This window comes from Haliotis cracherodii, unplaced genomic scaffold, assembly GCF_022045235.1.
Source record: "Haliotis cracherodii isolate W230 unplaced genomic scaffold, xgHalCrac1.p SCAF_2, whole genome shotgun sequence".
NCBI lineage: Eukaryota > Metazoa > Mollusca > Gastropoda > Lepetellida > Haliotidae > Haliotis > Haliotis cracherodii.
In genome coordinates, this window is record NW_027266275.1 from 63839908 (window position 1) to 63866984 (window position 27077).

The window sequence follows — 27077 nt, forward strand, 5'->3', positions numbered from 1 at the left end:
GACTCGTGTGTTTCTATGTGGATACACGTATAACATTCAGACTCGTGTGTTTCTCTGTAGATACACGTATAACATACAGACTCGTGTGTTTCTGTGTAGAAACGTGTATAACATTCAGACTCGTGTGTTTCTGTGTGGATACACGTATAACATTCAGACTCGCGTTTCTCATCGTGTGGTCGCCTATGCTGAGTGTTGACGCAGACGTTTATCTAAAATGCTTTAAATACAAGCAACACTGTCCAGTGGTTTGTCTCATGTAAACTAATAGGGCACCGACCATTTTAAGCTACAGCTACAAAACCAGATATTTCTCTACTTAAAACCATGAGCCTTTACTTTTTAGTGAAAAACATGCATATTTCAACAATGCCATTTTGTTGGTCGGCATCTTCTTTTTTCCACCGCTCTGAGGAATAAATAATTTCTTTTGAAGGATTTCTCCCCCCCCCCCCCTCCCCCCCCTCCCCCCCCCCCCCCCCCCCCCACACACACACACACACACACACACACAATTAGAAATTGGAAGGGTTGGATAATACGGCATAAATTTAACTACTCTCCAGAAATTAATGACATTACTAGAAGAAGGATCACAGTATAACAGTAATACAAGATAAACAATGTTCACAGTGCGTATCTCCATGACGTGAGGTAGGGTCATGGCTATGCAGACCCGGAAATTTCGAATGAATTGGTAATGTAGTAATGTAAACCATTATATCAAATGTCAGGGTCTGAAGGGACGCCAGATGCCTGTCACAAAACAATTCCAATGGTTCAGGGGATTCAAGAGGCTACTCACATTAGATTTGTTCGAGTCGATTTTGTAGCTAAGGACTAAGGACATCTGTCGGAATTCTTAGTAAGTAGCGGTTTAACAACAGCAGGGGTTTTTCACAGTTGTTTTGCCTTTGGCGCCCAATTGAATTTGTTTCGCTTAATGGTCGGAGCTGGTTGTTCTCTGATGTTAGTATTTTGTGTTTTCATTTCAGCGGTTTTTCAGCCTCCGTAAATGTATTATGGTAGACATGCGGAGTGCATTTCCAAATTTGACGCACCAGTGACAAAAATTATGTCCGCTGCAATTCCCTACTTTGACTTGTACCATATGTTCCCATGTTTTTATCAGGTGTACAGTTGACTTGCCTTTGAATGTGTTTGTGACGGGTGCCACCATCGGCGCAGGATACGCTCACCTTTTCGCGACTTTTATACTATTTGATAGTGATTCATAAACACATGCTCGTGATATTATGGAACAATCGACTCTGTTTTATGCAGAGACTTCTATTGGATATTAAAGGGTTTTGTCGCATTACTCAATATTGGCAGGATGTCCGTGCACGGATCAATATCATGTTTCATTTTGATTAGAAAGACCATGCATTTCAATCATACTTTGTCTGTGTCCTGACTACTGTTACAGTGAAGTTTACAATCCAAATTTAAAGCGAGGAACAAACCAATATATGTCGTCTACGCCAGAGAATAAGCCGTCTCGATTACACAGAGATATAATTGAATTCTAAGGATGAAATGGTTTTTATTGGCTGTGATCTGTAATGTGTCAACAACACCATGGGAAGTTGATACTAGCTAGTTCACACACCATTGATCATTGTAATTGACCGCACAGTCCAACCCCGCGTTAGAAGTAGTGTATTTGTCATGCATATGGATGAATACGTTCTAAAGCGATGACTCGAGACTCACTCGAGCAAACGAGTTGGGTTATGTCACTTGATATGTCAGCTTGGTGTGATAGGAAAGCCCCAATTGATGTAGGTCTCAGCCATTTGACACTTTTGTGTGGCCAACAAACACGGCTAAGGTGCTGTTTCTCTGTTGTTTAACGCCGCACTCAGCAATTTTCCAGCTATATGTTGGAGTTTGTAAAAAATTCGAGTCTGGACCAGACAATACAGAGACTAACATCATGAGCATGGATCCACGCAAATTGGGAAACAATAACGTGCATCAACCAAATCAGCGAGTCTGACCACCTGATCCGTGTGTCGCCTCTTACGAACAGCATGGTTCTGTGTCGTAACAAGCAAGTAGAAAGAAATCAAATATAGCTGCAAGCATTAACGATGGGCTTCAAGTGGTACTTGTAAAGATTGGACTATCCAGTTTGACATCCATCCATTTGGATGCCTTATCATTTGACTATACAGAAAACGAGCACTTAAACGAAATTATTCACTGCTTTAGATCACCTAGCATTCAGAGATGCATACTCACGATCAAATGTGGGCACAAACGTACACACTAACGCATGCACGCGAAAACGCACTTCAACAAACATACGTATAAACAAGCGCACGCACAAACAAAAAATGGACGGTCAACGTACGGAAAAACGCACGCACACAACCCACGCAAGCAACAACGTACGCAAAAACCACACGCACCTACAAACTCACGTACACACGCAAGCACGCGGTTGGTTAGTTCGTTTGTTGTTTTACGCTGCATTCAGCAATATTACAGCTATGTGACGGCGGTCTGTAAATAATCGAGTCTGGACCAGACAATCCAGTGATTGACATCATGAGCATCGATCCACGCAATTGGGATCGATGAAATGCATCAACCAAGTCAGCGAGCCAGACCACCTGATCCCGTTAGTCGCCTTTTACGACAAGCATAGTCGCCTTTTACGGCATGCTTGGGTTACTGAAGACCTATTCTACTCCGGATCGTCACGGGTCGCAAGCACACAGAAACGCACCCACACACAACAGCACGCACAAACACACGCACCCGCAAATGCACGGACGCACGCACAAACGTGTATTCCAGCTATACACACAAACGTATGCGCGCAAACTTTCGATAGTTTCTATGAAGAAACAATGTATGATTTGTAATGTTGAATTTATGAGAAAACAGAAATAAAATCCAAAATGGCCGCAACCCGAAATGATATCCGTAAACGACTAAGGTAGTTTGATGTGTTATGTATGGAGACAATTCTCAGGTGTTTGGAAGCATTTCAATTTGTGGGTTTTGATGTCTATATATGCTCATGACAACGGAATCAACGCTATTCTTTACTGGTACAGAAAGCAGATAGTCTGGGCAGGACTTGCGTACCCTTTTCATTAACACCCGGTTTCATCACTTATTCTCAGTGATCAAATCATGTACATTTCATCTCTGTTTTGCCTTTTAATCCCAACAGAATCAGTTTCAGCAGATAATCGAGACTAGTTATTTCCTGGCGTTATATTTTATACTCTGTGATTATGGAAATGGTTTTAAGGCTTTTGTTTAAGTATGTAGCTTCGGTAACGGAGTCCTTTTGTACGTTAAAACTAACTATCACTGTTCGTTTACTGGACTCTTTCAAATAATCAGTCACAATTGTAGGGAGATGATTATGTATAAATATTTTATTTCTTCAACTTGCTTGTGTAACCGGAGTGGTTTACGTGGATGAATCACTAAACGCAGGTTAATTTGTGGATGCCAGTTGTTTTAATACATAAATAAACAGGCCCTTTGAAAATAAATACACAGAGTTAAAACATGCACAATACGTACACATACAAATAAATCATTACATTATAACTTATTAACAAATATGAGAATCTTAAATATGATCATATACATTGTTATGATCAATCGTAATTAGCATGATTAGTTTTGTCTTATTGTACTCCAAATATTACAAAGTTTATCATATAATAAATTGACAAACATAGTTTATCAATAATAGGAGAATGATGATAAATGCATTAATACATAACACACAATTTCAGTACATATCACTATAAATACATACAAAATATAAATGTCCTCACCAGGTGTATGGCACTGTGCCCTATGATGTCATAACATCAGACATTTGCTTTACCGGGACACACCTGAATATAAATGTATATAATTACAGTGTAACATATTACATCAATGTTTACATCCTTAGGTATATACAATAACCCTAAAATATATATTCTAATTACTCACCTCATCATACAGACATACATTATACATGTGCAGTTTGGTGCAGAACTTTAATTTACAGGTAAATAGCTCCAGTCTATCAATAAATGTACTCATTATGCTTAGTTACACAATAAGTTAAGTAATATCAACATGAAAATGCTAGTTAAGATTATCTATTATAAACATACTTACATACTTAAAGTATTTAAGCAAATTCAGCCTAACTACATTTACCTGAATACGATGGCTGATATGATATAGATTTATCACACCCAACAATATAAGTATTATTAAAAGAAGTTAAGAAACCATACATATGCACCTTAACAAACCCTTCAAAGCACTAAATAAGAACACATAAATATACAATTCAAACAAACTAACCTGTGACAATTGACTCAATTATTTCAGCGATGAACCGACAACTTGTCTCCATACATAGTCAAATACAAATGTGAATTTAAACTGACCAGTCCCATAATGCACCCTGTCACTGAAAGTAAGGGGCTGGGGCTAAACAATACAGACCAGAGGAACAATAGAGAAGGCAAGCACATGGGTGACTGTGCTATTGTATTAGTGAAGCAGGTTAGATTGAAGGGTAGACTAAAACTTAGGTATTAAAATAAGAGGTGACCTTAAAATACACTTGATGATATATACATAATTACATACTACTACACTAGTACTCAGGTTTTCATTCTCGTTCACCTTGTAACGCATATCAACAACCTCGAGCCTTTTCTCTGAAACACAATTACTAGCGTGAAGTACTGATTAACACTTTAAATTATATATTATCCATTAAGAGTCCCAAAAGCTCCGTCATAAGTTTTTAAACTATTTGAAAGAATGTTGACAAATCTATTGATCACACTCAGCGCAAACTTAAGATGCAAAACAAATCATGAAGGTTTTTTTGTGGGGCTCAACACATATGTTTCGTTTTACGCGATATTTTAAATTTAAACTTTCGTTTTCCTTTGTACTCTAGACCAAGCTCCTAAAATCTTTCGAATGCATTTCCTCGCATAATAAACACTATCTCCTCAGAAACCACTGGACCAATGACCCTGACACTTCCCATGCTTTTTCCATTAATGGTGCGCCTGAAGTGGTTCGAATCTGATTTTGCAAAATGGTCGCCAAGGCAGCCGCAGTGTAGAAAGCTATTTATGGCCATTGCGCAGTCATTTTTGATTCACTCAAACTGTACAAATATGTTCTTAAATTGCATTTCTGGCTCTGTAACAGTCTCCTCTGAAATTGCCAGACCGAGGGAGATGAACTTTGACATGTATTTTGACATAATATTTTGTTCAAATCATTCGGATTTTAGAAAAATGATCCCCTTATAAGGCATGTAAGCCTCAGATTTGAAACTTTATATAAAGGAAATATGGCTGTTGTGTATCAAAACAATGTTATACAATAAAACATTCATTTTTACGTACAATGTATATGTAAAATATTCTGGAAGTTTTATTATGTGTTGTTCTCGAAATAATCTAGTTTTTATTCCCTGCATTTTTCTGCAACAAAACCCTTTCCATATTCTTAAGAAATCTCTGCTAAAGGCAGAGTTCATTGTACGATTCCAACTGTATCATGAGCATGTGTTTAATATGAATCACTATCCAAAAATGATCATACCAGCTGTTCGCGAAAAGGTGGGCGTGTTCTGCCCCACCCGCCACACGGAGGCACAAGGCACAAGGAGTTCACCTTTGCAAACAAGAGAACATATGGTTCCAGTCAGAATATGGAATAGACAATTTGCAAATCTATAATTCATGCTGTTTTGTTGTCATAAATTATGTTAAACGTTATAACCATATGTGATTAACTGTGGACGAATATAGCGAGGTTGATGTTCCGACATAAACCTAATCACGCGCACTTTACATAGAGGTACATGGGCATCGAAACAAACCGATCAGTATATACATTATGAAGAAACTTAAACCGTTTCTCAGAGAGGGGCCTTCTGTGGCAATGAAGATGTGTCATGTCAACAGGTGCAAATGTCAGAATAACTCCCTTTTATGAACTTGATATACCCACCCATTCTTATGAACTATAGCTAAACCCGTATCTATTTGATTAACCCACAAAATTGAATATTTCTAAAAGTAAAATGACTAATTTATAAAAAATTGTTTGCTTTGTATAATTATCTAAAATTGCAAACCTTTACAGAAGTGAGGTGAGATGAAATGGGGTTTAACGTTGCTTTCAAGATTTTTGCACACGTTTGTGTGTGGCTGCTTGTACGAGTCAAGATTTGTCAGTTTTATCGTGCTAGCCGACTGAGATACCATGAAGAAATGCAACATGTATACTGCACTCAGACACAGTATACTGATTCCGAGTCGACCAGTCCTTGTTTTATTACCTTACTGCCTGGCGTAAGGCAGGGTAACAACAAGTACCATATTTTAACATCTTTTGTATGACGTGGCAGGAGATCGAACTCGGGGATTGAACGGCGGACGCACTACCACTAGACCACTAGTCTTTTGGTACGTTTACCCCAAGAGTGCTAACTTTCTTAAAAACAACACTGGTCAATTAGGCGGAGAACAATAAGGGGATTATCTACAGTCTGTGTCTATTTTGGACCGTTCACCTGCTAACTTTCGTGTCAGGCTATAATTGAAGATTTGCAAGTCGCCATTTACCTACAGCACTGAAGAAGTACATATCATTAAATACTTTCTGATGATTTTTCACGTAGGGATATGTCCCATTTCCCCACTCCTCACTTTCTGTTTTGTATTTTGTAAGCATCAATAACAGAAAGTTTTGTGTGGGATTCTAATATGTATCGCTAATTCTAAGAGAAGATTGGTAATGAATATGAACAGCCATGTTGTCTGACTTTGATAGAATTTGAGATCTTCACAATCACCGGGTGTGACCATGTACACAAAATCTTGTTTTTGCCCAATGACCATAATGAGTATTGCAAGGGATACCAAAGGTGACAGTTTATTACTAGAGGAAATTGGTTGTGGATAATCCTTTCACGTTGATGGAAGGAAGCCACTCAACCAGGTGGTGACAATGGGTTTGCGCAAGGCTCGGAATCGCGAAAAGATCACTAGAGATATTGATGGTGGCTGGACATGCAGCATACATTATTTCCAGTGTATGCAGGGACTTCGTCTTTGTTTCACTTGGTATTTGAAACTTTGATATACAAGGCTACGGCCACCACGCCATTCACAGGTACATATATATGTCTATTTACAATGAAGCTGTTTGGCGTTCCCAGTATTTATATACCATCTCACTGACTACTTGTTAACTGGTCACTGCAAGTGCTTTAATTATTTAAATTTCAGTGAACTGAGTTTATTCACATGCTAGCTTTCATAGATTCAAGCTTAGTTAGAACCCTTGTTTATCTGTGAACTGGTCTTCCAAATGGTGACATTTTAGTGATGGATGAAGTTTAATACTTTTGGACTACATGTAACATGGCTGCTTTTACATTTCTTATACAGGTGCTTGACTGCCTCAGTAGTTCATGATCAATTACATTTCTTATTGTGTAAACAAATCAGTCACGTTTGCAACAATAGATTAATAAGGGGATAAATTTGGACTGTAATTACCGATTAACAACTTAAGACATACAGACAGGGAGATGATATATAACCAAAGTTATGGTCCTGTTGAGACGCTTGACGTTGGAGTAAATGACAGCAACTAATTTGAACATTCCCCAGTAATATTCTACAATACGTCATTGCTTGCCCATAACCGTGCGAGAGACACTTCCCAGCTTTATCCCGTGATATGCCAAGGAGAGGCACGGGCCACCGAGCCGTGGATGCCTGTGCCTTTGATAAAAACAATAAGATGAGATTGGGTTCAATGGCCGAGGGTGTGCAGGTACTAGTGGGCTACTAAGCTGCTAGTTGTGTACACCAAAATGCTACCGTTGGCATGGCCACTAGCGTGGCCAACGGCGATTCGCAGCTAGCGCTGCTGGCCTGAGAGTGCTACCGCTGTCCGGCCCCCACGGTAGCATATTTAAACGCTACCATTGCTTGGCAACTACCACGCTGCCAAAAGCAGCTACCGCTGCTGGCCTAAGTCAGACTACTGCTGCCCGGCACCAGGTAGCCGGCCAAAGCAGATCCAACTGCCTGGCTCCATTAGCAAAACCATTGTGCGACTACCGCCGCGGACCCAACTGTCAGCTACCACAAAGAACAATATATATATAGGGTGCCTTTTTACTATTTATTCCATATTTTATGTCAATAATTCATTTATGGGTACCAAAGAACGAATTTATATCACAAATATGATTTTATCATACCATGAAATGTTTATTGATACCGCAAATCGATTTTTAGATCGATGTACTTTATCATCTAAAAATCAGGTATGATATCTATAGCCTTCGTCTCCGTGACCTTATGCCCATGTTTTACAGTTCGTGTAGATAGGTACAGTATGTTAACATTTACATATACATGTAGAGTCATATTCAGTCGATGTATCAACATATGTGTAAGGGCAAGCGTCTTCCCTTTATTTAATCAGTTTTCCGCCTGGCTCTGAATGTGGAACACAGGTTTTAGAATTACATATGTATCTTGTTATAATTGTATTTTTATGCGATTTGAATATTTATATTTACCATTGTACTTACTACGTTTTACGTGAAACGTTTTATATTTACATGTCACCAAATATTACCATTATTGCTTTTTAGCTAAACACAATTGACAAATACTCAAAAACAAATGACTGGTAAACGAATAATGTACGTTGAAAATAATATATTGTTAATGCCAAAATGATGTATCAAGGATCAAGAAGATATGTTGACAGTAGCGCTGGGAAACTATTCAACAAGCCCGTGAAAAAAAAGTGCTTTAGCTCAATGTTTATGTCTCCTGCCGGCCATTATGCAATTGATGGTTATGTTTGGTTTGGTCACAACCGTAACTAACTTACATGTGAATGCACAGAGAGGGTCGGGAGGAGTGGGGTTTCTTATAAAGACAGAACTTTTGACTTTTTATGATTTTGATATTGCTGACAATTCCATTGAGGGAATACTATAGCTCGTTATGAAAAAAATGCGATGACTGTGTCCAGTATATTTCAGTATGCTACTTGCCCCCTGATCACTCTTCTCGGAATGTGTGTGCTGAACATATTTATGATAGTTTACTATCACATATTTATGAATTCAGAAATATTTCATTTATATGTGGAGATTTTAACAGTCGATGTGGAGAGGAAACGGACTTTATTGAAGGCGTGGACGCTATCCCAGAGAGACATGTGCTGGACTATACAATTAATAACAACGGAAAATTATGTATTGACCTTTTGATAAGAGCTAATATGTGTTTGTTGAATGGACGTAATGTTTGTAAAAATGATTTTACTTTTGTTTCACAGCAAGGTACATCTGTTGTTGACTATTGTTTCATACCATATGGAAGTTTAGAAAGTTTCAATGATTTTAATGTTGTGGTACCATCTACTCTTGTGGAACGATCTGGGTGTGTGGGGGTCATTGATGGAAGTGCTCTACTGAAAGTTGATCATTCAATGCTGGAGTGGACGATGAAGGTAGATTTTATACACAGACCAGAAAAGGAGACTGACGAATTGGAGGACTGTGACAAAACAGGTAGCTACATTATGAATAACCCGTCTTCGGATTTTCTGACGTCAGAATCTATACAGAGGTCACTGAATGATATCATTTGGAGACTGGAATCTTCATTTAAGGAACAGACGTCCATTGATAAGTGCTATGATGAATTTGTGGAGGTAGTGCACAGGGAAATGGAAAATAAACTGCCAATGAAGAAAGGAAGATATACTAAAGAAGGAATAAGTAATAAACGTCAACGAATAAAACAACCCTGGTGGAATGATGATCTCAACAGAAAATGGAACGAAATGTGCAAGGCAGAAAGATTATGGTCACGAACTAAAGATCAGAGAAAGAAAGAGAAAAAGGAAAGGAACACAGCTTTGAGGAAGGACTTTGATAGGAGTGTACAGAGGTGTAAACGCACCTACAGGAGTCAAATGCACCGTGAACTGGAGGAGATGTGCGAGGAGAACAATGCGCAGCTGTGGAAGAAGATCGGGAAGATTGGAGTGGGTAGTGAGAGACAGAAGGGGATCCCAGTGGAGGTTGTGAAGGAGGATGGATCGGTTAGTACAGATAAACAGGTGGTGCTAGACATGGAAGTCAGCGTTTGAGTCTCTTTTATACACATCCGAAAGCGGAATAGGTGATACTGACTTTGACATACCAATGCTAGATGATGAACCCTTTAATGCAAACATATCCCTATATGAGGTGAGGCGGGCAGTAGTGAAAGCAAAGAGTGGAAAGGCACCAGGTGTTGATGGAATCCTAGTACAACTACTCAAGGGAGAGGATATCATCCACACTTTGCATAGCCTCTTCTCGGTGTGTTTTGAGACGTCTACGATACCGATCCAATGGTGTCAGGGAATTATATGTCCTTTTCCGAAGTCATCATCCTCAGATCCCAGAGATCCACTTAATTATAGAGGGATAACCCTGGCTCCAGCCATTTACAAGCTCTTCTGCGGTGTGCTAAATGAACGACTGACCTCATGGGCCGAAAGGAATGAAGTCATTTGTGATGAGCAAAATGGTTTTCGTCGAAGCCGATCTTCAACTGACCATATAGGGACGATAACATCTATTATTGAAACAAGAAAATTGAAGAAAAAGTCCACATTTGTAGCTTTTGTAGATTTTAGGAAAGCGTATGACGGCATTAGAAGGGAACAACTGTGGCATAAGCTGACTCAAGCTGGAATCTGTGGTAAAATGTTAAGTGCCATGAAATCACTCTATCACAACGTACAATGTGTTGTTCGTGTCATTCGTTTGGAGAGCTGCCTTTTAACGTGTATTCAAAGCTTTATGACTCTCTAGTGTGGCCAATAATGTCCTATGGAGCAGGAATATGGGGTACCAAGGTCAATTCGCCAGTCAATGCGCTACACCACAGAGCGATTCGGTTTTACCTTTGTTTGGGAAAATACGCCCCTAGCTTGGCCGTGAATGGAGATTCTGGGTGGGTGCCACCGGAGGTCCGACAATGGACATGTGTTGCTAGACATTGGGCGAGAATGACCAACACAAGTACAAGGAGAATCAACAAGAGAATGTTCCGATGGGCAAATGAGACATCATTGAAAAACTGGAATCATCATGTGAGGAACTTTTTACAGAACTTCAACTTGGGTCATTTCATTCTATACGACGGCAATCTGGAAAAGGGTCTCTTTATTTAAACTGTACATGATACAGTCTTTAACAGATACAAACAGTCATGGGAGGAAACAATCTGGAGTGAAGCAGGACATAGTGGAAGCAGCAAGTTACGGTCGCACAAACAATTTAAGAATGAATATGGACAAGAAAGCTATGTCAGTCGACCAATCCCACGCAAACACAGAAGTGCACTAGCAAAGTTTAGACTGGGCGTGGCCCCTCTGCGAATCGAAACGGGCAGATACGAGAACATACCCAGATTTATGCGGCTGTGTTTTAACTGCAAAAATGTCATAGAAGATGAGAAGCATGTCCTTTTATTCTGTCCCCTTTACGACGATATACGTTTTAGCCTCATCAACAAGTGCAATAGTTTATGGATAGATTTTACTTCTTTGACCGAGCAAATTAAAAATATATTCGGAATCTATCAACTGATGACCTCACCTTTTACTGTGCCAGAATCTGCCATGACATTTTATATACACGGAGAAATATTTTATATCACTGAATCTTAAATTGTGTTGTAAGTTAATGTATGTATATTTTAATATTTAGCTTTTGCTTATTTTTACTATGGGCCTGTTTATAATGTACCGTCTCTCATAAATCACTGTGCGATTGGTTGTATGCAACTTTAATGTAACTATCTTTTTAATTTGTTTTAACAAAAATGTTGTATACAAGTGGGACGTTGATAAAATCTCCCATCTTATACACAACCCCGCGCTCAAGTCTACAGGTCTCTTCCTGTGGTACGGTAATTAGTAGAACCCTCTCCCTTAAGTGTATCTTTAATTAAATGCTGCTCTTTTCCAGCGTCACGGCTATGGAGCTGAGACAAAGAGACCCGACTATCATAAAGTAATTAAGGTCTAATAAAAACAATGCTCCGCCAAGCCTCACTGAAAGTCGTACTACAGACATTTAATGTCAAATCAGAAAACAAAGCATTTGAATGGCAATAAAATTATCTGGGATCGTGTATTCTCTTGACACCATCGCAAAGCATCATGTAGAAACCACACCAGTACTCATATTTTTCTACAAAACCACACATCTAAAAATGAGACATCAGCAAGTACAAAAAAAACCGTGTATTTGTCGCCAGGATATCAAAAATGACTCTCCTTAAGCTTGTTACCACCACTAAGTTCAGCTTAACATGGGTCCTCCTTTGGTCAAAAGTTTGTTCCCCCTCTAATGAGTGTGTCGTGCGTTGCACACGAGTGACGAACGGGGTGCACACCCGTGTTCAACGCGTTGCACACGGGTATGACACGCGGTGCGGACGGGTTCCACACGAGTGACCAACGGGGTGCACACGTGTTGAGTAACGCGGTGCCCATGCGTGTAAGGGGAATGAACTTCTAGGCAGTAGTGTACCGAGCCCGGCCTGTCCTCATCTGGCCTACACCTCATATCGCCTACACTACTATCAAAACAAATTTATGGATGAGTGCACATCACACTTGTACCCTTATCCCTTAAGTAAAATGAACTCTTCCAACAAAGAATGTAAATGCCTTTTGATACTGTAATTTCATATCTCTTTGTATATGAGATCATCTTCACAATTCAAATGTTTTCACAACATCAAATATCATCAACACACATGTATTATCATAGCACTGTACATTTATATCCATCATCTTCATGTTTTATAACATTAGCACTACATCATTACTCGCAAAATTACTGTAATTTGATGAAATGTCCACATGCATCAAGAAACTGGATCACTGATCTTCTGCCAATAGCATCTTGGACTTCAGCTAGGGGTAGAAGCGGCAACGCTTCAGCACTTCTGATGTGCGTCTGCACGAAGAATGTCCCATCCATGAAAATAGTGTCCTGCTCACTAAGGATCTCCAACATCTCAGTTGTCGCAAACACTAACAGTCTGTCATCAGCACCATCGTCTATGCACAGGAAGTCTCTTCCATCTTCAGTCTTAGTCCAGGGTTCTTAAAGGTCGACAGCGGCTCGGGATTCTGGGAGAGGTGGGATGGACTTGGAGCGGTGTCGGTAGAGAGCAGCCTTGGACACTGGCAAAGGGCGGCATCGTGGCAGCAACATCTTCGACAGCTCGGTCGAGTTCGGCGTTGTAGATCTGCTCAACAGGGATGATGTCTGTCTTCACTTGCTCCTTCATTCTGGCGATGATGCGGATGTGTTCTACATTCTCGGTAGGAGGATGACTGTGAGGCTTGGTTGATGTAATGTGGTCGCTAATGGTGCTGCATCTGCCATTGCAGCCAATGGTAATACACTTCCAGTGAACAGCAAGTTGCCGCTTGATATTCAACCTGTACCGGTACCCAGCATGTAGTACTTGCTGACCACCTCTCTGTGAAGTAACGAACTCAGCTCTTTGAAGATGTGCCATTTTCAGACTGAGGCACAAACTTAAAAACTAACATATATACCTATTCCTACATTGGAGATGAGGTGATCATGTTAACATTGTGAAAGCTATTTCGCTGATCAAAGTAAAGAGAAACAATAGTACTTACTAAGGTATATACATACACTTACAGAAATTTGGAGATGAGTAGACCTGTTAAAATGCTCAGATTGGATTATATCAGGTAAGGTAATGTATACACACTTACAAAACTTTTGAGATGAGTAGACCTGTTAAAAGTGCATTATAACAGTAATCCAGTATAAACAGTCAAAACAAACTCAAGGATCAGATACCACTATGAAAACATCGGATTAGTTCAAAGGCCCATGTACTCAGGTCATTTATTCATATTAATGAATTAAATCATTAATGGGTTAATGGACAGTACCATTGTACACAACAGGGGTGTGGAAGTAACCATTTGTATTTAGCGTCGGCCAGATGAGGTGTAGGCGATATAAGGTGTAGGCCAGATGAGGTGTAGACGATATAAGGTGTAGGCCAGATGAGGTGTAGGCGATATAAGGTGTAGGCCAGATGAGGTGTAGGCGATATAAGGTGTAGGCCAGATGAGGGCAAACAATGGCCTGGCCGGGCCCGTGTGCGAAATACGCATCAGTCGGAAAGCGCACGTTAAATCTCCAAAGTAAGTAAGTAAGTAAGTAAGTAAGTAAGTAAGTAAGTAAGTAAGTAAGTAAGTAAGTAAGTAAGTAAGTAAGTAAGTAAGTAAGTAAGTAAGTAAGTAAGTAAGTAAGTAAGTACAAGCCCCGAGCTCGAGACAAGATCATTCCTTCACTTCCTAAGACCCAAGCCGACGTTTAGCTTCCCAACAGCTACAGCAAGACCGACTCCAGTGATGACTTCATTCAGCATGCCAACCCAGACAAACATATTCCTGATATGAGAAATCTACAGTGCCTTGCTGCTGCGAAATATCCCGCCTCACATTGTTCTGTTGCCTCCAGGTTCCTAGAGACCAGAAATATCGCTAAAATGTCGCTACCGTACACACATGATGAACGTGAACCTTTGTACGCAGATGCCTTAAATAAATTTGATCAGACAAAAATAAAATGAAAAAAACCCAAAAAAACAAAAAAACAAACAACCAAATCCAGTCATACCTATTAACTAGACTCGTGTGTTTCTGTGTAGATACATGTATAACATACAGACTCGTGTGTTTCTGTGTAGATACAAGTATACTGAACCAAATTAAAAACTTCACAATCCTAAAATTTTAACATTTTGACCAGTTATCATTGTGGGCCCTTATTGTGTATTTAAACAGTAATGGCCACGTATTGTCTTCAGCTAACACCCGTTTTTGTGCAGGTGAATCGATCAAAATCATGTGCACAGCACTATAGTTGCAAAAGTGTTTTTTCACGTGCAACTGGTCACGTGGCCATAATACCGCACGTGTTTTCAGCCATACTTGTTAGCATTCATTAACAAAAAAAGAAAAACACAAGAAAACAAAAGTCTTTACGGCCATTAGTCATGCCACGCCTTTCAAATGTGCAACGTGAACGTGCCATCGGCATGTTGCAGACGGGAACTTCCGTAGCTGAAGTCGCAAGGACGATGGGTTGTAGTCGACGGATTGTTTATGATTTACAGACGCGTCTACAGCAAACGGGTACCACCGCTGATCGCCTCGGCCAGGTCGACCACGTGTGACGTCACATGCAGAGGATCGTCAGATTGTCTGACGTCACCTCCGTAACCGATTTTTGACGGCTATATCAACCAGAAATGAACTGTTTAGGGGTAGACTGAGTGCGCAAACTGTTCGGAACCGTCTGAGAACTGCTCACCTTCAAGCACGACGGCCATACTGCGGGCCGATTCTGACTCAATTACACAGACGTCAACGTCAAATGTGGGCACAGCGACACTTACGATGGACTCAGAGGAATTGGAATCAAGACGTCTTCAGTGATGAATCCCGATTTAATCTTCGATTTGCTGATGGTAGGGCGAGTGTGTGGAGGCGTCGTCATGAACGTTACGCCCAGTGTTGTGTACAGAAAGTAGAGATTTCGAGGCGGAAGTGTCATGGTGTGGGGTGCTTTCTGTGGCAATGCACGTTCCAGGCTTCTTGTCATCCGTGCAACCTCAACGCTGCTACTTACCGCGACCACGGAACTGGCACCAGAACTTCTGCCTTTTATGGCAGCACATGGACCCGGTTTGATCTTCCAACACGACAATGCCAGACCCCACACAGCAATTGTGACAAGGAATTTCCTTCAGAAGGTCTCCCGACCTCAATCCCATTGAACACATCTTCGATGCTCTTGGCAGAAGTCTGCGCACTCTCCAGAACCAACCACAGAATTTGCAAGATCTTGGCACCATTTTGCAGCAACAATGGAGTCGTCTTCCCAATCATGTGTTCACAAGCATCACAAAGTCCATGCGGAGGCGTTGTGTGGCAGTTGTCAACGCACATGGTCGCAATATACGCTACTGAACTTGTGTGCCATCAGATTCTCGTGCCTGGGACTTATGATTTAAACTGTTGATGTTATGACCGAATACCGTAGGTGCTTGGAACAAATTATGGTTACCACCGTTAATTAAAAATTAATCCTTCTTTAGACATTAATGATTAAAAATTACCTTCTCTGATACATTTGTCCGTTGTATATCATATATGGGATTACTTTTAAAAATTGAAGTTTTTAATTTGACTCAGTATATAACATTGAGACTCGAGTGTTTCTGTGTAGACACGTGTATACCATTGAGACTTGTGTGTTTCTATGTATAACATTCAGACTCGTGTGGTTCTGTGTAGATACATGTAAAACATTCAGACTCGTGTGTTTCTGTGTAGATACATGTAAAACATTCAGCCTCGTGTGGTTCTGTGTAGATACATGTAAAACATTCAGACTCGTGTGTTTCTGTGTAGATACATGTAAAACATTCAGACTCGTGTGGTTCTGTGTAGATACATGTAAAACATTCAAACTCGTGTGTTTCTGTGTAGATACATGTAAAACATTCAGACTCGTGTGTTTCTGTGTAGATACATGTAAAACATTCAGACTCGTGTGGTTCTGTGTAGATACATGTAAAACATTCAGACGCGAGTGTTTCTGTGCAGATACATGTAAAACATTCAGACGCGAGTGTTTCTGTGTAGATACATGTAAAACATTCAGACTCGTGTGTTTCTGTGTAGATACATGTAAAACATTCAGACTCGTGTGGTTCTGTGTAGATACATGTAAAACATTCAGACTCGTGTGTTTCTGTGTAGATACATGTAAAACATTCAGACGCGAGTGTTTCTGTGCAGATACATGTACATGTATAACATTCAGACTCGTGCTTTTCTGTGTAGATACATGTAAAACATTCAGACTCGTGTGTTTCTGTGCAGATACGTGTATAACATTCAGACTCGTGTGTCTCTGTGTATATACGTGTATAATATTCAGACTCGTGCTTTTCTGTGTAGATACATGTAAAACATTCAGACTCGTGCTTTTCTGTGTAGATACGTGTATAACATTCAGACGCGAGTGTTTCTGTGTAGATACATGTATAACATTCAGACTTGTGCGTTTGTCTCTGCGTCTTTAGCCCCTAGACCTAAAGCAGTATCTGTTTTGAAATACACAACATGTAGTAAATAGCAGATTATAGTTACTGCCAGTTTATAAATCCCTATTGTAATTTGACAAATGTTTAAGGGGAACTGTATGGTGGAAGTGAAGATTTTGTTTGCAGTAGGCTGACGATTAGAATTAAGGAATCAAAGTATGTAGCTGTATTAACGCCAAAATATTTTATCAATACACTTTACTGAAATGACCGCCTCCGTGGTCTAGTGGTAGAGCGTCTGCCCAGAGAGTGGAAGGTCGGGGGTTCGATCCCCGGCCGCGTCACACCAAAAGACGTTAAAATATGTCACTTGTTGTTACCCTGCCAGGCGCTGGATAATAAGGGGCTGAAACAAGTGGGGTTTTCATGTTCAGCGGCGACATTTAACCTCACCTGTATCTTTATTAATACGCACAAAAGACATTGTATGTCTTGGGCACGGCGACCGTGTAAGCAAACATTAAGCGCACGCCACTAAAACAAGTGAAGCGAAGCATGCAAGGATATCTCCGCCCTTATCATTAAAATGTTACAGGTTCATTCGAGCTAGGCGGGTTAGCATTGTTAATATAACCTTGTTGATATGGCTTCATCGCTCTAGACGGCAATGCACCAAACCTCAAGCGGCCTAGTATAATGGTGAGTCGAATGAAAGTCACAAAGGACCGTATTTTCTGTACAAAATGTACTATCACACATAGCTGAATATCAGATTCGCAGCTCCATAATTCATTAACTTTGTTCGTGCTGATGCATTGTTAATAGCAAAGACAGGCTGAAAGATGCAATCAATTAAATACCGTATTGTTGTACCAAGGAGACGTAAATACACAACGGGCTAAGAATAAAGTGTGTTGTTCATAATACCCGTTCAGAGTCAATTCAGTTGTACTCAAGGGTGGGATGTCTCTCCTGGGCCAAAGGACAAAGCGCTTTTACTTGGCTGCGTTCCTTGTCCAGAAACTGACATCGCCATGACACGGTCCTTGTTCTTTTAGAATGGTAAACAAACACATACAGGATGGGGCACTTAGGGCAAACAGTGTCGTTCAACCGTGTCGTTCATCGTTCAGAGTCTCTCTCTCTCTCTCTCTCTCTCTCTCTCTCTCTCTCTCTCTCTCTCTCTCTCTCTCTCTCATTACATGGTAAGACTTTGACGAACTGTTGTAAATCAGGTCGACATTCCAGGTTCACATACAATAATTGCAAAGTACACGATTTATTTATTTAGCATGCATGCTTATGTGACGTGACATGTTTGTGTTTTTGTTTGGAATCATGGGACAACAATGTACGTCGTACTTACATTCTTATTAAGGTATTTCCTGATCTGAAAATATAAAGTACCTTTTACATTTTCTTTAACAAGAAAGATTACCTATGGTAATTTCTTTTATCACATCAAACTTCCAGCTGATGTTCAGCCACTTACTTTCAGTTACTCTGAAAAGAAAACGTAAATGTAAACGAATAACTATGTAAAGCTGGGTCGGCCCAGCCTCAGCTTCAATCACATGATTTGCTGGTCTTTGTGACATGGGCTAATTACCCGCAGAGTATCCCAATCCTAGTCAGGTCGGCACGCCCCTAGGAACTGAGAACGATTGCCATTCTGCTGGTGGAAGTCTCTTGTAGCCCTAGCAGTTTGGGTATGGGCGTTATCATGCTGAAACTCGTGGTTGCGGCGACGTGCCAAATGAGGTAAGACTTGATCAATGTACCGAGCTGCTGTAACACCATTGCCTCTCCCTGGACCGATGTTCTGGGAGACCGCAGGGCCGACCCTCTGTGCAAGACCAATTCCACCCCACACCATGATGCTCGGACCATCCCACGAGTCTCTCTCAACAACACGAGCATCCGAATTATGTTCCCCATGGCGTCGCCAGACGCTCTCTCTTCCATCTGCTGTTGAGACATAGTAACGGCTCTGAGAAGGGGACTCTTTTCCACTGTTGGTGGCGCCAATGCTGGTGGTTTGTTGCCCACTGAAGAAGACGGTCCCTGCGATGACGTGGTGTCAGTCAGAATGGGTCCTCGGTGTGGCCTGTGACAGTGGAGGTGTCTGCTCGTCAATCGTCGACGCAAGGTGTCCGCACTAATGTGTCGCTGGTGTGTCCCCATGGTCTGTCGAGCAGTTTCCTCAGCAGTAACAAAGCGATCTTGAAGATGCTGTCGCGCAATCTGACGATCCTGACGTGGGGTAGTGACCCTTGGTCTTCCACTACGTGGTCGGTCATCATTAGTGTTGGTGGTCTGGTACCGTTGCTGGAGCCTGTATATGGTCCTTACGTGGACTGTAAAAATGCATTGGCTACTTGCCGGACGGTTTGTCCAGCTTGCACTCGTCCAAGAGCTTGGTGTCGCTGATTTCATGTCAATTTTGGCATGTGGTAGCAATTCAATAACGAATGAATGTTATCCGATCTGGGTGGATTTTTATAGGGCAAGAAATGGGGGAACCAATGAGCATTTCAATTTGCACGGAACTCACGTACGATGGCCGTTGCCGTGATGCGTTTGGGCGATTGGTATTATTGTCATCTGCTTTGCTTTTTCCGGTAATGTTAAATTTTAAAAACTTTGACAAAAATTACCTATATATTTAAATGACAACTTTTCATGCAATGTTACTTGGGGTGACGTTTCTTTTGCGGTTCAGCATATATGTAATAAATCATATTGTTTCTACTCTATGTTTTCTTGTTTCTGCACAAAATGAGAAATTTATGTTTTTGTTTGTGCAGGGTTAACTGCATGAATTGTATTATTAAGGTGGCCTCACGTTCCACTAGCTCACCTTCCTTATGTATCTGTCACAATGTGCTCATACTGACTTCCGGTAATCTAGCTCCAAGTTTTTATCTCAGTCCTCTCAACAATGTTATTTATCTTCCCTTACACATTATATGTTTTTCATTCCAGTATTACTCCCATCTAATCAATTAATCTAAATTTTAATATCTGTGTAATAACTACTAGTTTTTCATAATAGCCTTTATTACCCAACTTGCCACGGGTTTATTGTCTTAGCAGCGTCGTTTCAGATTTGTTTTCATCACTTGTTTGGCAGTGAGGCTTCACATCTATTTAATTTTTACTTATATTTTGTACCCTGGCGTTTCAAGTTAACTCATGCCTACATGCTAGCATTTCATGGCTTGTGGACCCCCAACAATTCCATTTATAACTAGTCTTGATTTTCCGGATAAACACAAGTACTATGGATACTATGTTGAGCAATACCAAATGATATCAGTACGCCTTTCAGTGGGGTATTACAATGTGGCGTCATCAGCAAGCAAAACTGTAGGAAGCGCCATACCCTTTATATGAATACCACTTTGTTCTTGGCTCTTCTTGTGCTGTAATAAGATTATTGATAACAACGAGCAAAACGGTGATGACTCGTGCTTTGAGGACATTTTGTTTTTATAAACCGCGGTCAATTGTAATAAAGCGGTGAACTGTACCTGCACCATGATAAATTGTAATTGTTAAATTCTGTAATTTGTACAAAATTACACTGGGGTAAACTGTAATGACCCCAAACCTACATTGGAATAAAATATTATTCTATGCTCCTACACAAGGAAGGCGACTATGCTTGTCGTAAGAGGCGACTAACGGGATCGGGTGGTCAGGCTCACTGACTTGGTTGATGCACGTCATCGATCCCAATTGCGTGGATCGTTGCTCATGATATTAATCACTGGATTGTCTGTTCCAGACTCGATTATTTACAGACCGCCGTCATATAGCTGGAATATTGCTGAATGCGGCGTTAAACAACAAACCAACCAACCAACTGAATTTGACATGTCGCTTGTCAACATAATTAGTGATGTTATACTATACTTTGACCGTTCCATGATGTTTTTACACATCTTTGCTTACTTCAATGGATTTGATGGTCAGGCTGGGCTCGGCGTGGATCATCGCTCTCATGTCATCACTGGATTGTCTGATCCAGATTCAATTATTAACAGGCCACCGTCATACGGCAGGGATATTGCTGAGTGCGGCGTTAGGCAACAAACAAACATTTACTTTGTAATTAAAATAGGTACGAGTGTTACCAGTAGAGCAGGACACAGTGTCATCGCTGATATTCAGGATTCCATTCATATAATTTTCATTACCAATTTACGCGTTCCGCTCCATGGAGTTTGTTTCTGCAGATACCGGGGACTCATTATAATGTGTCGCTGACGTTTCCAAGTTGGATATATCGAGATCTCTATGTAAATAAAGCGACCAAACCCTTTCTAATAGAAATCTCTGCATAAAGCAGAGTCGATTGTACAATTCCGACTATAGCATGTGTTTATGAATCACTATCAAATAGTAATGATATCAGGTGTTCGCGAAAAGGTGAGCGTATCCTGCCCCACCGGTGGCACCAGTCACAAACACATGCAAAAGCAAGTCAATTGTTCGCCTTAAAAACAACAACATAGTGACATATGATGCAAGTCAAAATAGGGAATTGCATCGGACATCAATTTTGTCACTGATGCGTCAAATGTCCTCCACATGTCTACCATAAAAGTTTTTGAAAGCTTTATTTAGACCTTGATCAAACAACTTCTGAGCAAGAGTCGTATGACGATCTTTGAAATAAATCATTTTCCTCCATTTCCTTATCTCCTCCACACTGATAGCATGTTTGGCATGTGGCATCGGTCTCCATTGTGTTAAGAAGCAATGAATCCGTGTATTTTCATTCACTGCTGTCATTCTGGCTTCGGTTTCTATTGTGTTAAGAATTAATGAACAGGTGTATATTCCTACAATGCTGTCATTGTGGCTTCGGTTTCTATTGTGTTAAGAATTAATGAACAGGTGTATATTCCTACAATGCTGTCATTGTGGCTTCAGTCTCTAGTGTGTTAAGAAGCAATGAATCCGTGTATATTTCTACAATGCTATCATTGTGGCTTCGGTCTCCATTGTGTTAAGAAGCAATGAATCCGTGTATATTTCTACAATGATGTCATTGTGGCTTAGGTCTCCATTATGTTAGGAAGCAATGAATATGTGTACATTTCTATAAAACTGTCATTGCTGCTTCGGTCTCCATTGTGTTACGATGCAATGAATCCGTGTATATTTCTACATTGCTGTCATTGTGGCTCAGGTCTCCATTGTGTTAAGAAGCAATGAATCCGTGTATTTTCATTCACTGCTGTCATTCTGGCTTCGGTTTCCATTGTGTTAAGAATTAATGAACAGGTGTATATTTTTACAATGCTGTCATTGTGGCTTCGGTCTTCATTATGTTAAGAAGCAATAAATCCGTGTATATTTCTACAATGCTGTCATTGTGGCTCAGGTCTCCATTGTGTTAAGAAGCAATGAATCCGCTTATATTTTTACCTTGCTGTCATTGTGGCTCAGGTCTCCATTGTGAAAAGAAGCAATGAATCTTTGTATATTTATTCATTGCTGTCATTCACAACAAGAGCAGTTGAGGCAATCTGTCGTACACTGCTGCTACGTAAATTATATTAACTTCTTTCATTTGTTCTGAACATAGCTGGTGGTGAATGTAGAATGTACTATACTATGTACACCACAATCAAATGATGTTTACGACCAAATCTAATTTTAAAGTTTATATTTTCTTTTGCTCGACAGATTATATAAACTATGTATAGTTATAACCAAAGTTTAAGTAATAAAACCTGTACCATTCTTACATCTCCTTATTCGTAACAAACCTCGAGGAGATGTGATCCGTGAAGATCCGGGTAGAGAATAGGTCTTCTGCAACCCATGCGTAAGAGGTGACTATGCTTGTCGTAAGAGGCAATTAACGGGATCAGCTGGTCAGGCTCGCTGACTTGGTTGATACATGTCATCGCATCCCAATTGCGTAGATCGATTCTAGTGATGTCAATCTGGTCTGGTCCAAACTCGATTATTCACAGACCGCCGTCATATAGCTTGAACATTGCTGAGTGCGGCGTTAAACAACAAACAAACAATCGAGTAAATGTCTTCATTCATATGTATTAAAGATGCATTATTAATTTTCAGACTATATTAACAGTATATACTGTTGGGTACGTATCTTTGACCGTCTATATTTTTCTCTCGTAGTGATACAGACAGGAGGATTCCTCTTCGACGATGTCGCAATAACTATAGGTAATAACAAACCACAAACTACCGAGGACCCAGGCATCAAGGTGACGATGGCACAGTTAACGATGGGTAACCTGACAGGATGGCACACCTGCACAGTTGGCGAAACTCAAGAAGTTCTGGATCTCAGTGGTCTTACCCCTGGTGGCGAGGTACCTATTCCGTGTGTTTGCGACACTCAAACCAACAAAACCGTCACCGTCAATGTGAGTACAGAACTGAACTCCACCCAAGAAACGTTCGAGATCTATTGCTGGGACATGCTAAACATAACTATTACCCTAGATAAGGACCTACAACCCACGAATGAAGTCATACCCTTTAATATTAAAAATGTTCCCAATAATGGAATTCAGTGGAATATTGACGCATGCGAGAATAACATACTCACAAGTACTGCAGCATCCAATTATGGCAGCCTTTACTCAGCTAACCCTGTGGATCTTAGCAGCATCACCTACACACAACCTGGGAACTGCACTCTTCGTGCAACATTCTGGAACGAGATGTACAGGAAGGATGTTGAGCTAACCTTCGAACTGGGTGTAGGAGTGGCGGATCTTACAGTTGTACCAAGCGCACGGGATCTGCTGATAGGAGAAACATTTACTTTGACGGTTAATGCAACAGGCCCCAACATCTCGTGGGTGGTGTCCTTCTTCAATGCAACGATACTGCAGGAGGGTTCCGCGGGAGTATTTGCTGAACAGAATGCATCAACTACAGGCATATACACCTTTGGAATCATCGCATCCAACAGGGTCAACAACATGAGCAAGTCATTTGATATTTCAGTTGTACATCCAATTAATGGCTACAACGTTACAGTGACAACACCCACAATCCAATCCTATGAGAACTTGGAAATCAACGTGGCTCTTGATGCTTTGGCAAACATACCGATGGGAACTCTAGAAATTACAATCTCACCTTGTGGTAACGCGGAGTTCAGAGATGTATTGCCTGTCTCGGCTGGTGATACGAATAAATTCAACTGCAACTTCCCAAAACAAGGTAACTACTCTATTGATGTTACAATATCATCTGCAGTGTCTTCAGAAAACTTTACATTTGAAGCTGTTGTCTGTGACAACCTGACCATAACCATCGATGTAGACAAGACTGCCTGGGCTGTTGGAGAGCCGGTGATTGTCAACATGAACACTTTACCCACGTCAGGCTTCAAATATAGAGTTGATATGGGTGATGGTACGACCGTCCACTCAAATGAGGCAGATTCAGTGTTGGACAGTTTGAATACCTTCACTGCAATCCCAGCGAAGTTGTACAACACTCCAGGGACATACACGGTTAGCCTTTATGCATATAACCAGTGCTACTCTGTATCTTCATCTGTAGTTCTTGTTCTTGAATATAAGATCCCTCCATGCAACTTAGTGATCGTACCAAATCGAAAAATAGTAACACCGGATGACACAACAACCTTTTCATTTGTGACACAATCAGGAACAACAGCTGACAACCCAACTAATGTCACATGTACATGGAATCTGGGTGATGGGACACCTGTGACTAACCAACTCACTGAAATGGATTTCAGTTCAAGTTCAACGGGCTACGCCATAACACACGACTACACTACTGCAGAGGGAACTGTGAACTACCAGATAGATTGTGAGAATCGTGTCAGCAATGTCAGCTTTAGCGGGACTGTTGACGTGGTGATTGTGCGGGCAGCCGACTTTTCTGTCACCTTTGAACCTGTTACACCCTTGCCTGAAGGAACATGCACTAATTTTGATTTCAAACTTTCCTTTCATGATATACCAAAAGTGCCCAATGATGTGAATTACACTGTGAATTATGCCGATGGTGATGAGGTAATAGAAAAAGTTCTTTCTGTATATGCTGTGTCAAAGAAATTTTGTAAAAGAGGGGTGTATAAAGGTGAGATTACTATTATATATGACGGTGTAAAAGCTGTGAAAAACCTGACCTATTCTTTGGCATATTGCTCTGTGACGTTAGAAGGGTCTACGATAATTGGATTTGTCAATACAACATCATTTCTTTTCGTGGTTCTTAACCATTTGTTTGTGGAAAACATTACTGTTTCAATTGACTGGAAAGACGGAAGTACTTCTGACGTGGTCCTGGCTGGGGGTGCATCTCGCACAGTGTCACACCCGTTCATTACTCATGGCTACATGACGCCATTCTATAGTGTCGATACAACCAGGGGGAGGGACTCCGCCTCACTGGAAGAGAAATTATATTTAACGTACCCTGCCGAAGATTTTGAGCTTGAATTGCCAGAATTTCTACTCGTTGGTGAAATGTTTGCTCCAATAATTCTCTACGTCGGACCTGACACTTTGGAAAATATTTCTTGCACTATAACATATAATTCAACCGCCAATGAAACTTTGGCAACACGGAACTTCCTACCATCTGATAATAGTGCAACATTAACTGAGCATAAGTACGTTTTCAAGCAGTATGAATTAATGAACGTTGTTTGTCAAAATTCACTCAGCGTCAGCATTAAGAATTACAGCCGCATGGTGTTTAGTGAATGCTTCCAAGCTCCAGACATGTTTGAGTCAATACATAGAGAGGAAAAACGACCAATGAGGGCGAACACAGCTTCACTTCCTACACTCACGGCTCGTGTTAAGTTAGCAGATAAATGCAAGAACACAACAGTGTTTGTGTTTACATGGATATTCCAGAAAAAAAACACATTGACTGGACAATTTGAACCCTATGATATAGAAACTCCAAATAACATATCCATGAACCTCGCCAACTCTACTATCAAAGAAGGGACTTACACAGTGAATCTCACGATGAGGCTTCAAGAAAAGGAGGAGGACTATTTGCAAGACCAACAATATCTTGAAATTGTCAACCCTCCCCTCGTCTGCAGCATTGTTGGGGGTGTGTTCACTTTGATAGGACAAGGCGAAATACTTGTTTTAGATGCTGAAACCAATTCGTATGATCCCCTCGATGGGATCGTACGAGATGTTAGCAGGGAAGACACAAAACACAAAACAAGCACTCTCAACTTCTCTTGGGCATGTTATGCTGTTGACTGTGGAAAGACTGAAGCATACATGGTTCCCAAGAACACTGACAGAAGTTATAGAGATAAGCCACAGTGTAATATTACATTGAGTAATGAGGGTTACATAAAGGTGGACACAGCGATGGGCTTTGAAAATGGAAAGTGTTACGTATTTGAGCAGACACTCAGCAAGGATAATCGCAAAGCGACAGCAATAAAAGTTGTACGTTTGGAACAGAAGAAACCCTGCCCTATTGATATTATGTGAGTAATCAGATATATTTATTTATGTTGCAAAATTATTTAGAAACCACGAATCAAGAAAAACTAGTTGTCATGTCAGAATCAATGTTCTTCCCGCGCTACATTATCGGTAAGTCATTCCTGTCATTGGAAACTCTATTGTGTCAACCTGTAGGCATTGCAATATAGGTATATATAGGAAAACCATATAGCAGCTGCATAACATCCACATATATTAAAATTGCATCATGTGAACCTTTAGTTGCTATAGGATATTTACGATACAGTAATGACTTTGTCATGCAGGCATTCCTAAAAGTTGAAAACAATTTTCGAGTCAGGATTCAAAGTTTAGGATAACACTA

At 40.5% G+C, this 27077-nt stretch overlaps 1 protein-coding gene across 1 annotated transcript in view; it reads left to right on the forward strand.

The window, feature by feature from the left end:
- The window catches only part of LOC139468346 (uncharacterized), a 90786-nt gene that overhangs the window by 17321 nt on the left and 46388 nt on the right, over positions 1–27077 (forward strand). The window contains exon 2 of the mRNA XM_071250253.1: positions 23394–26733. Coding sequence (XP_071106354.1) covers positions 23394–26733 — 3340 coding nt within the window. The remainder of the gene's footprint in view (positions 1–23393; positions 26734–27077) is intronic.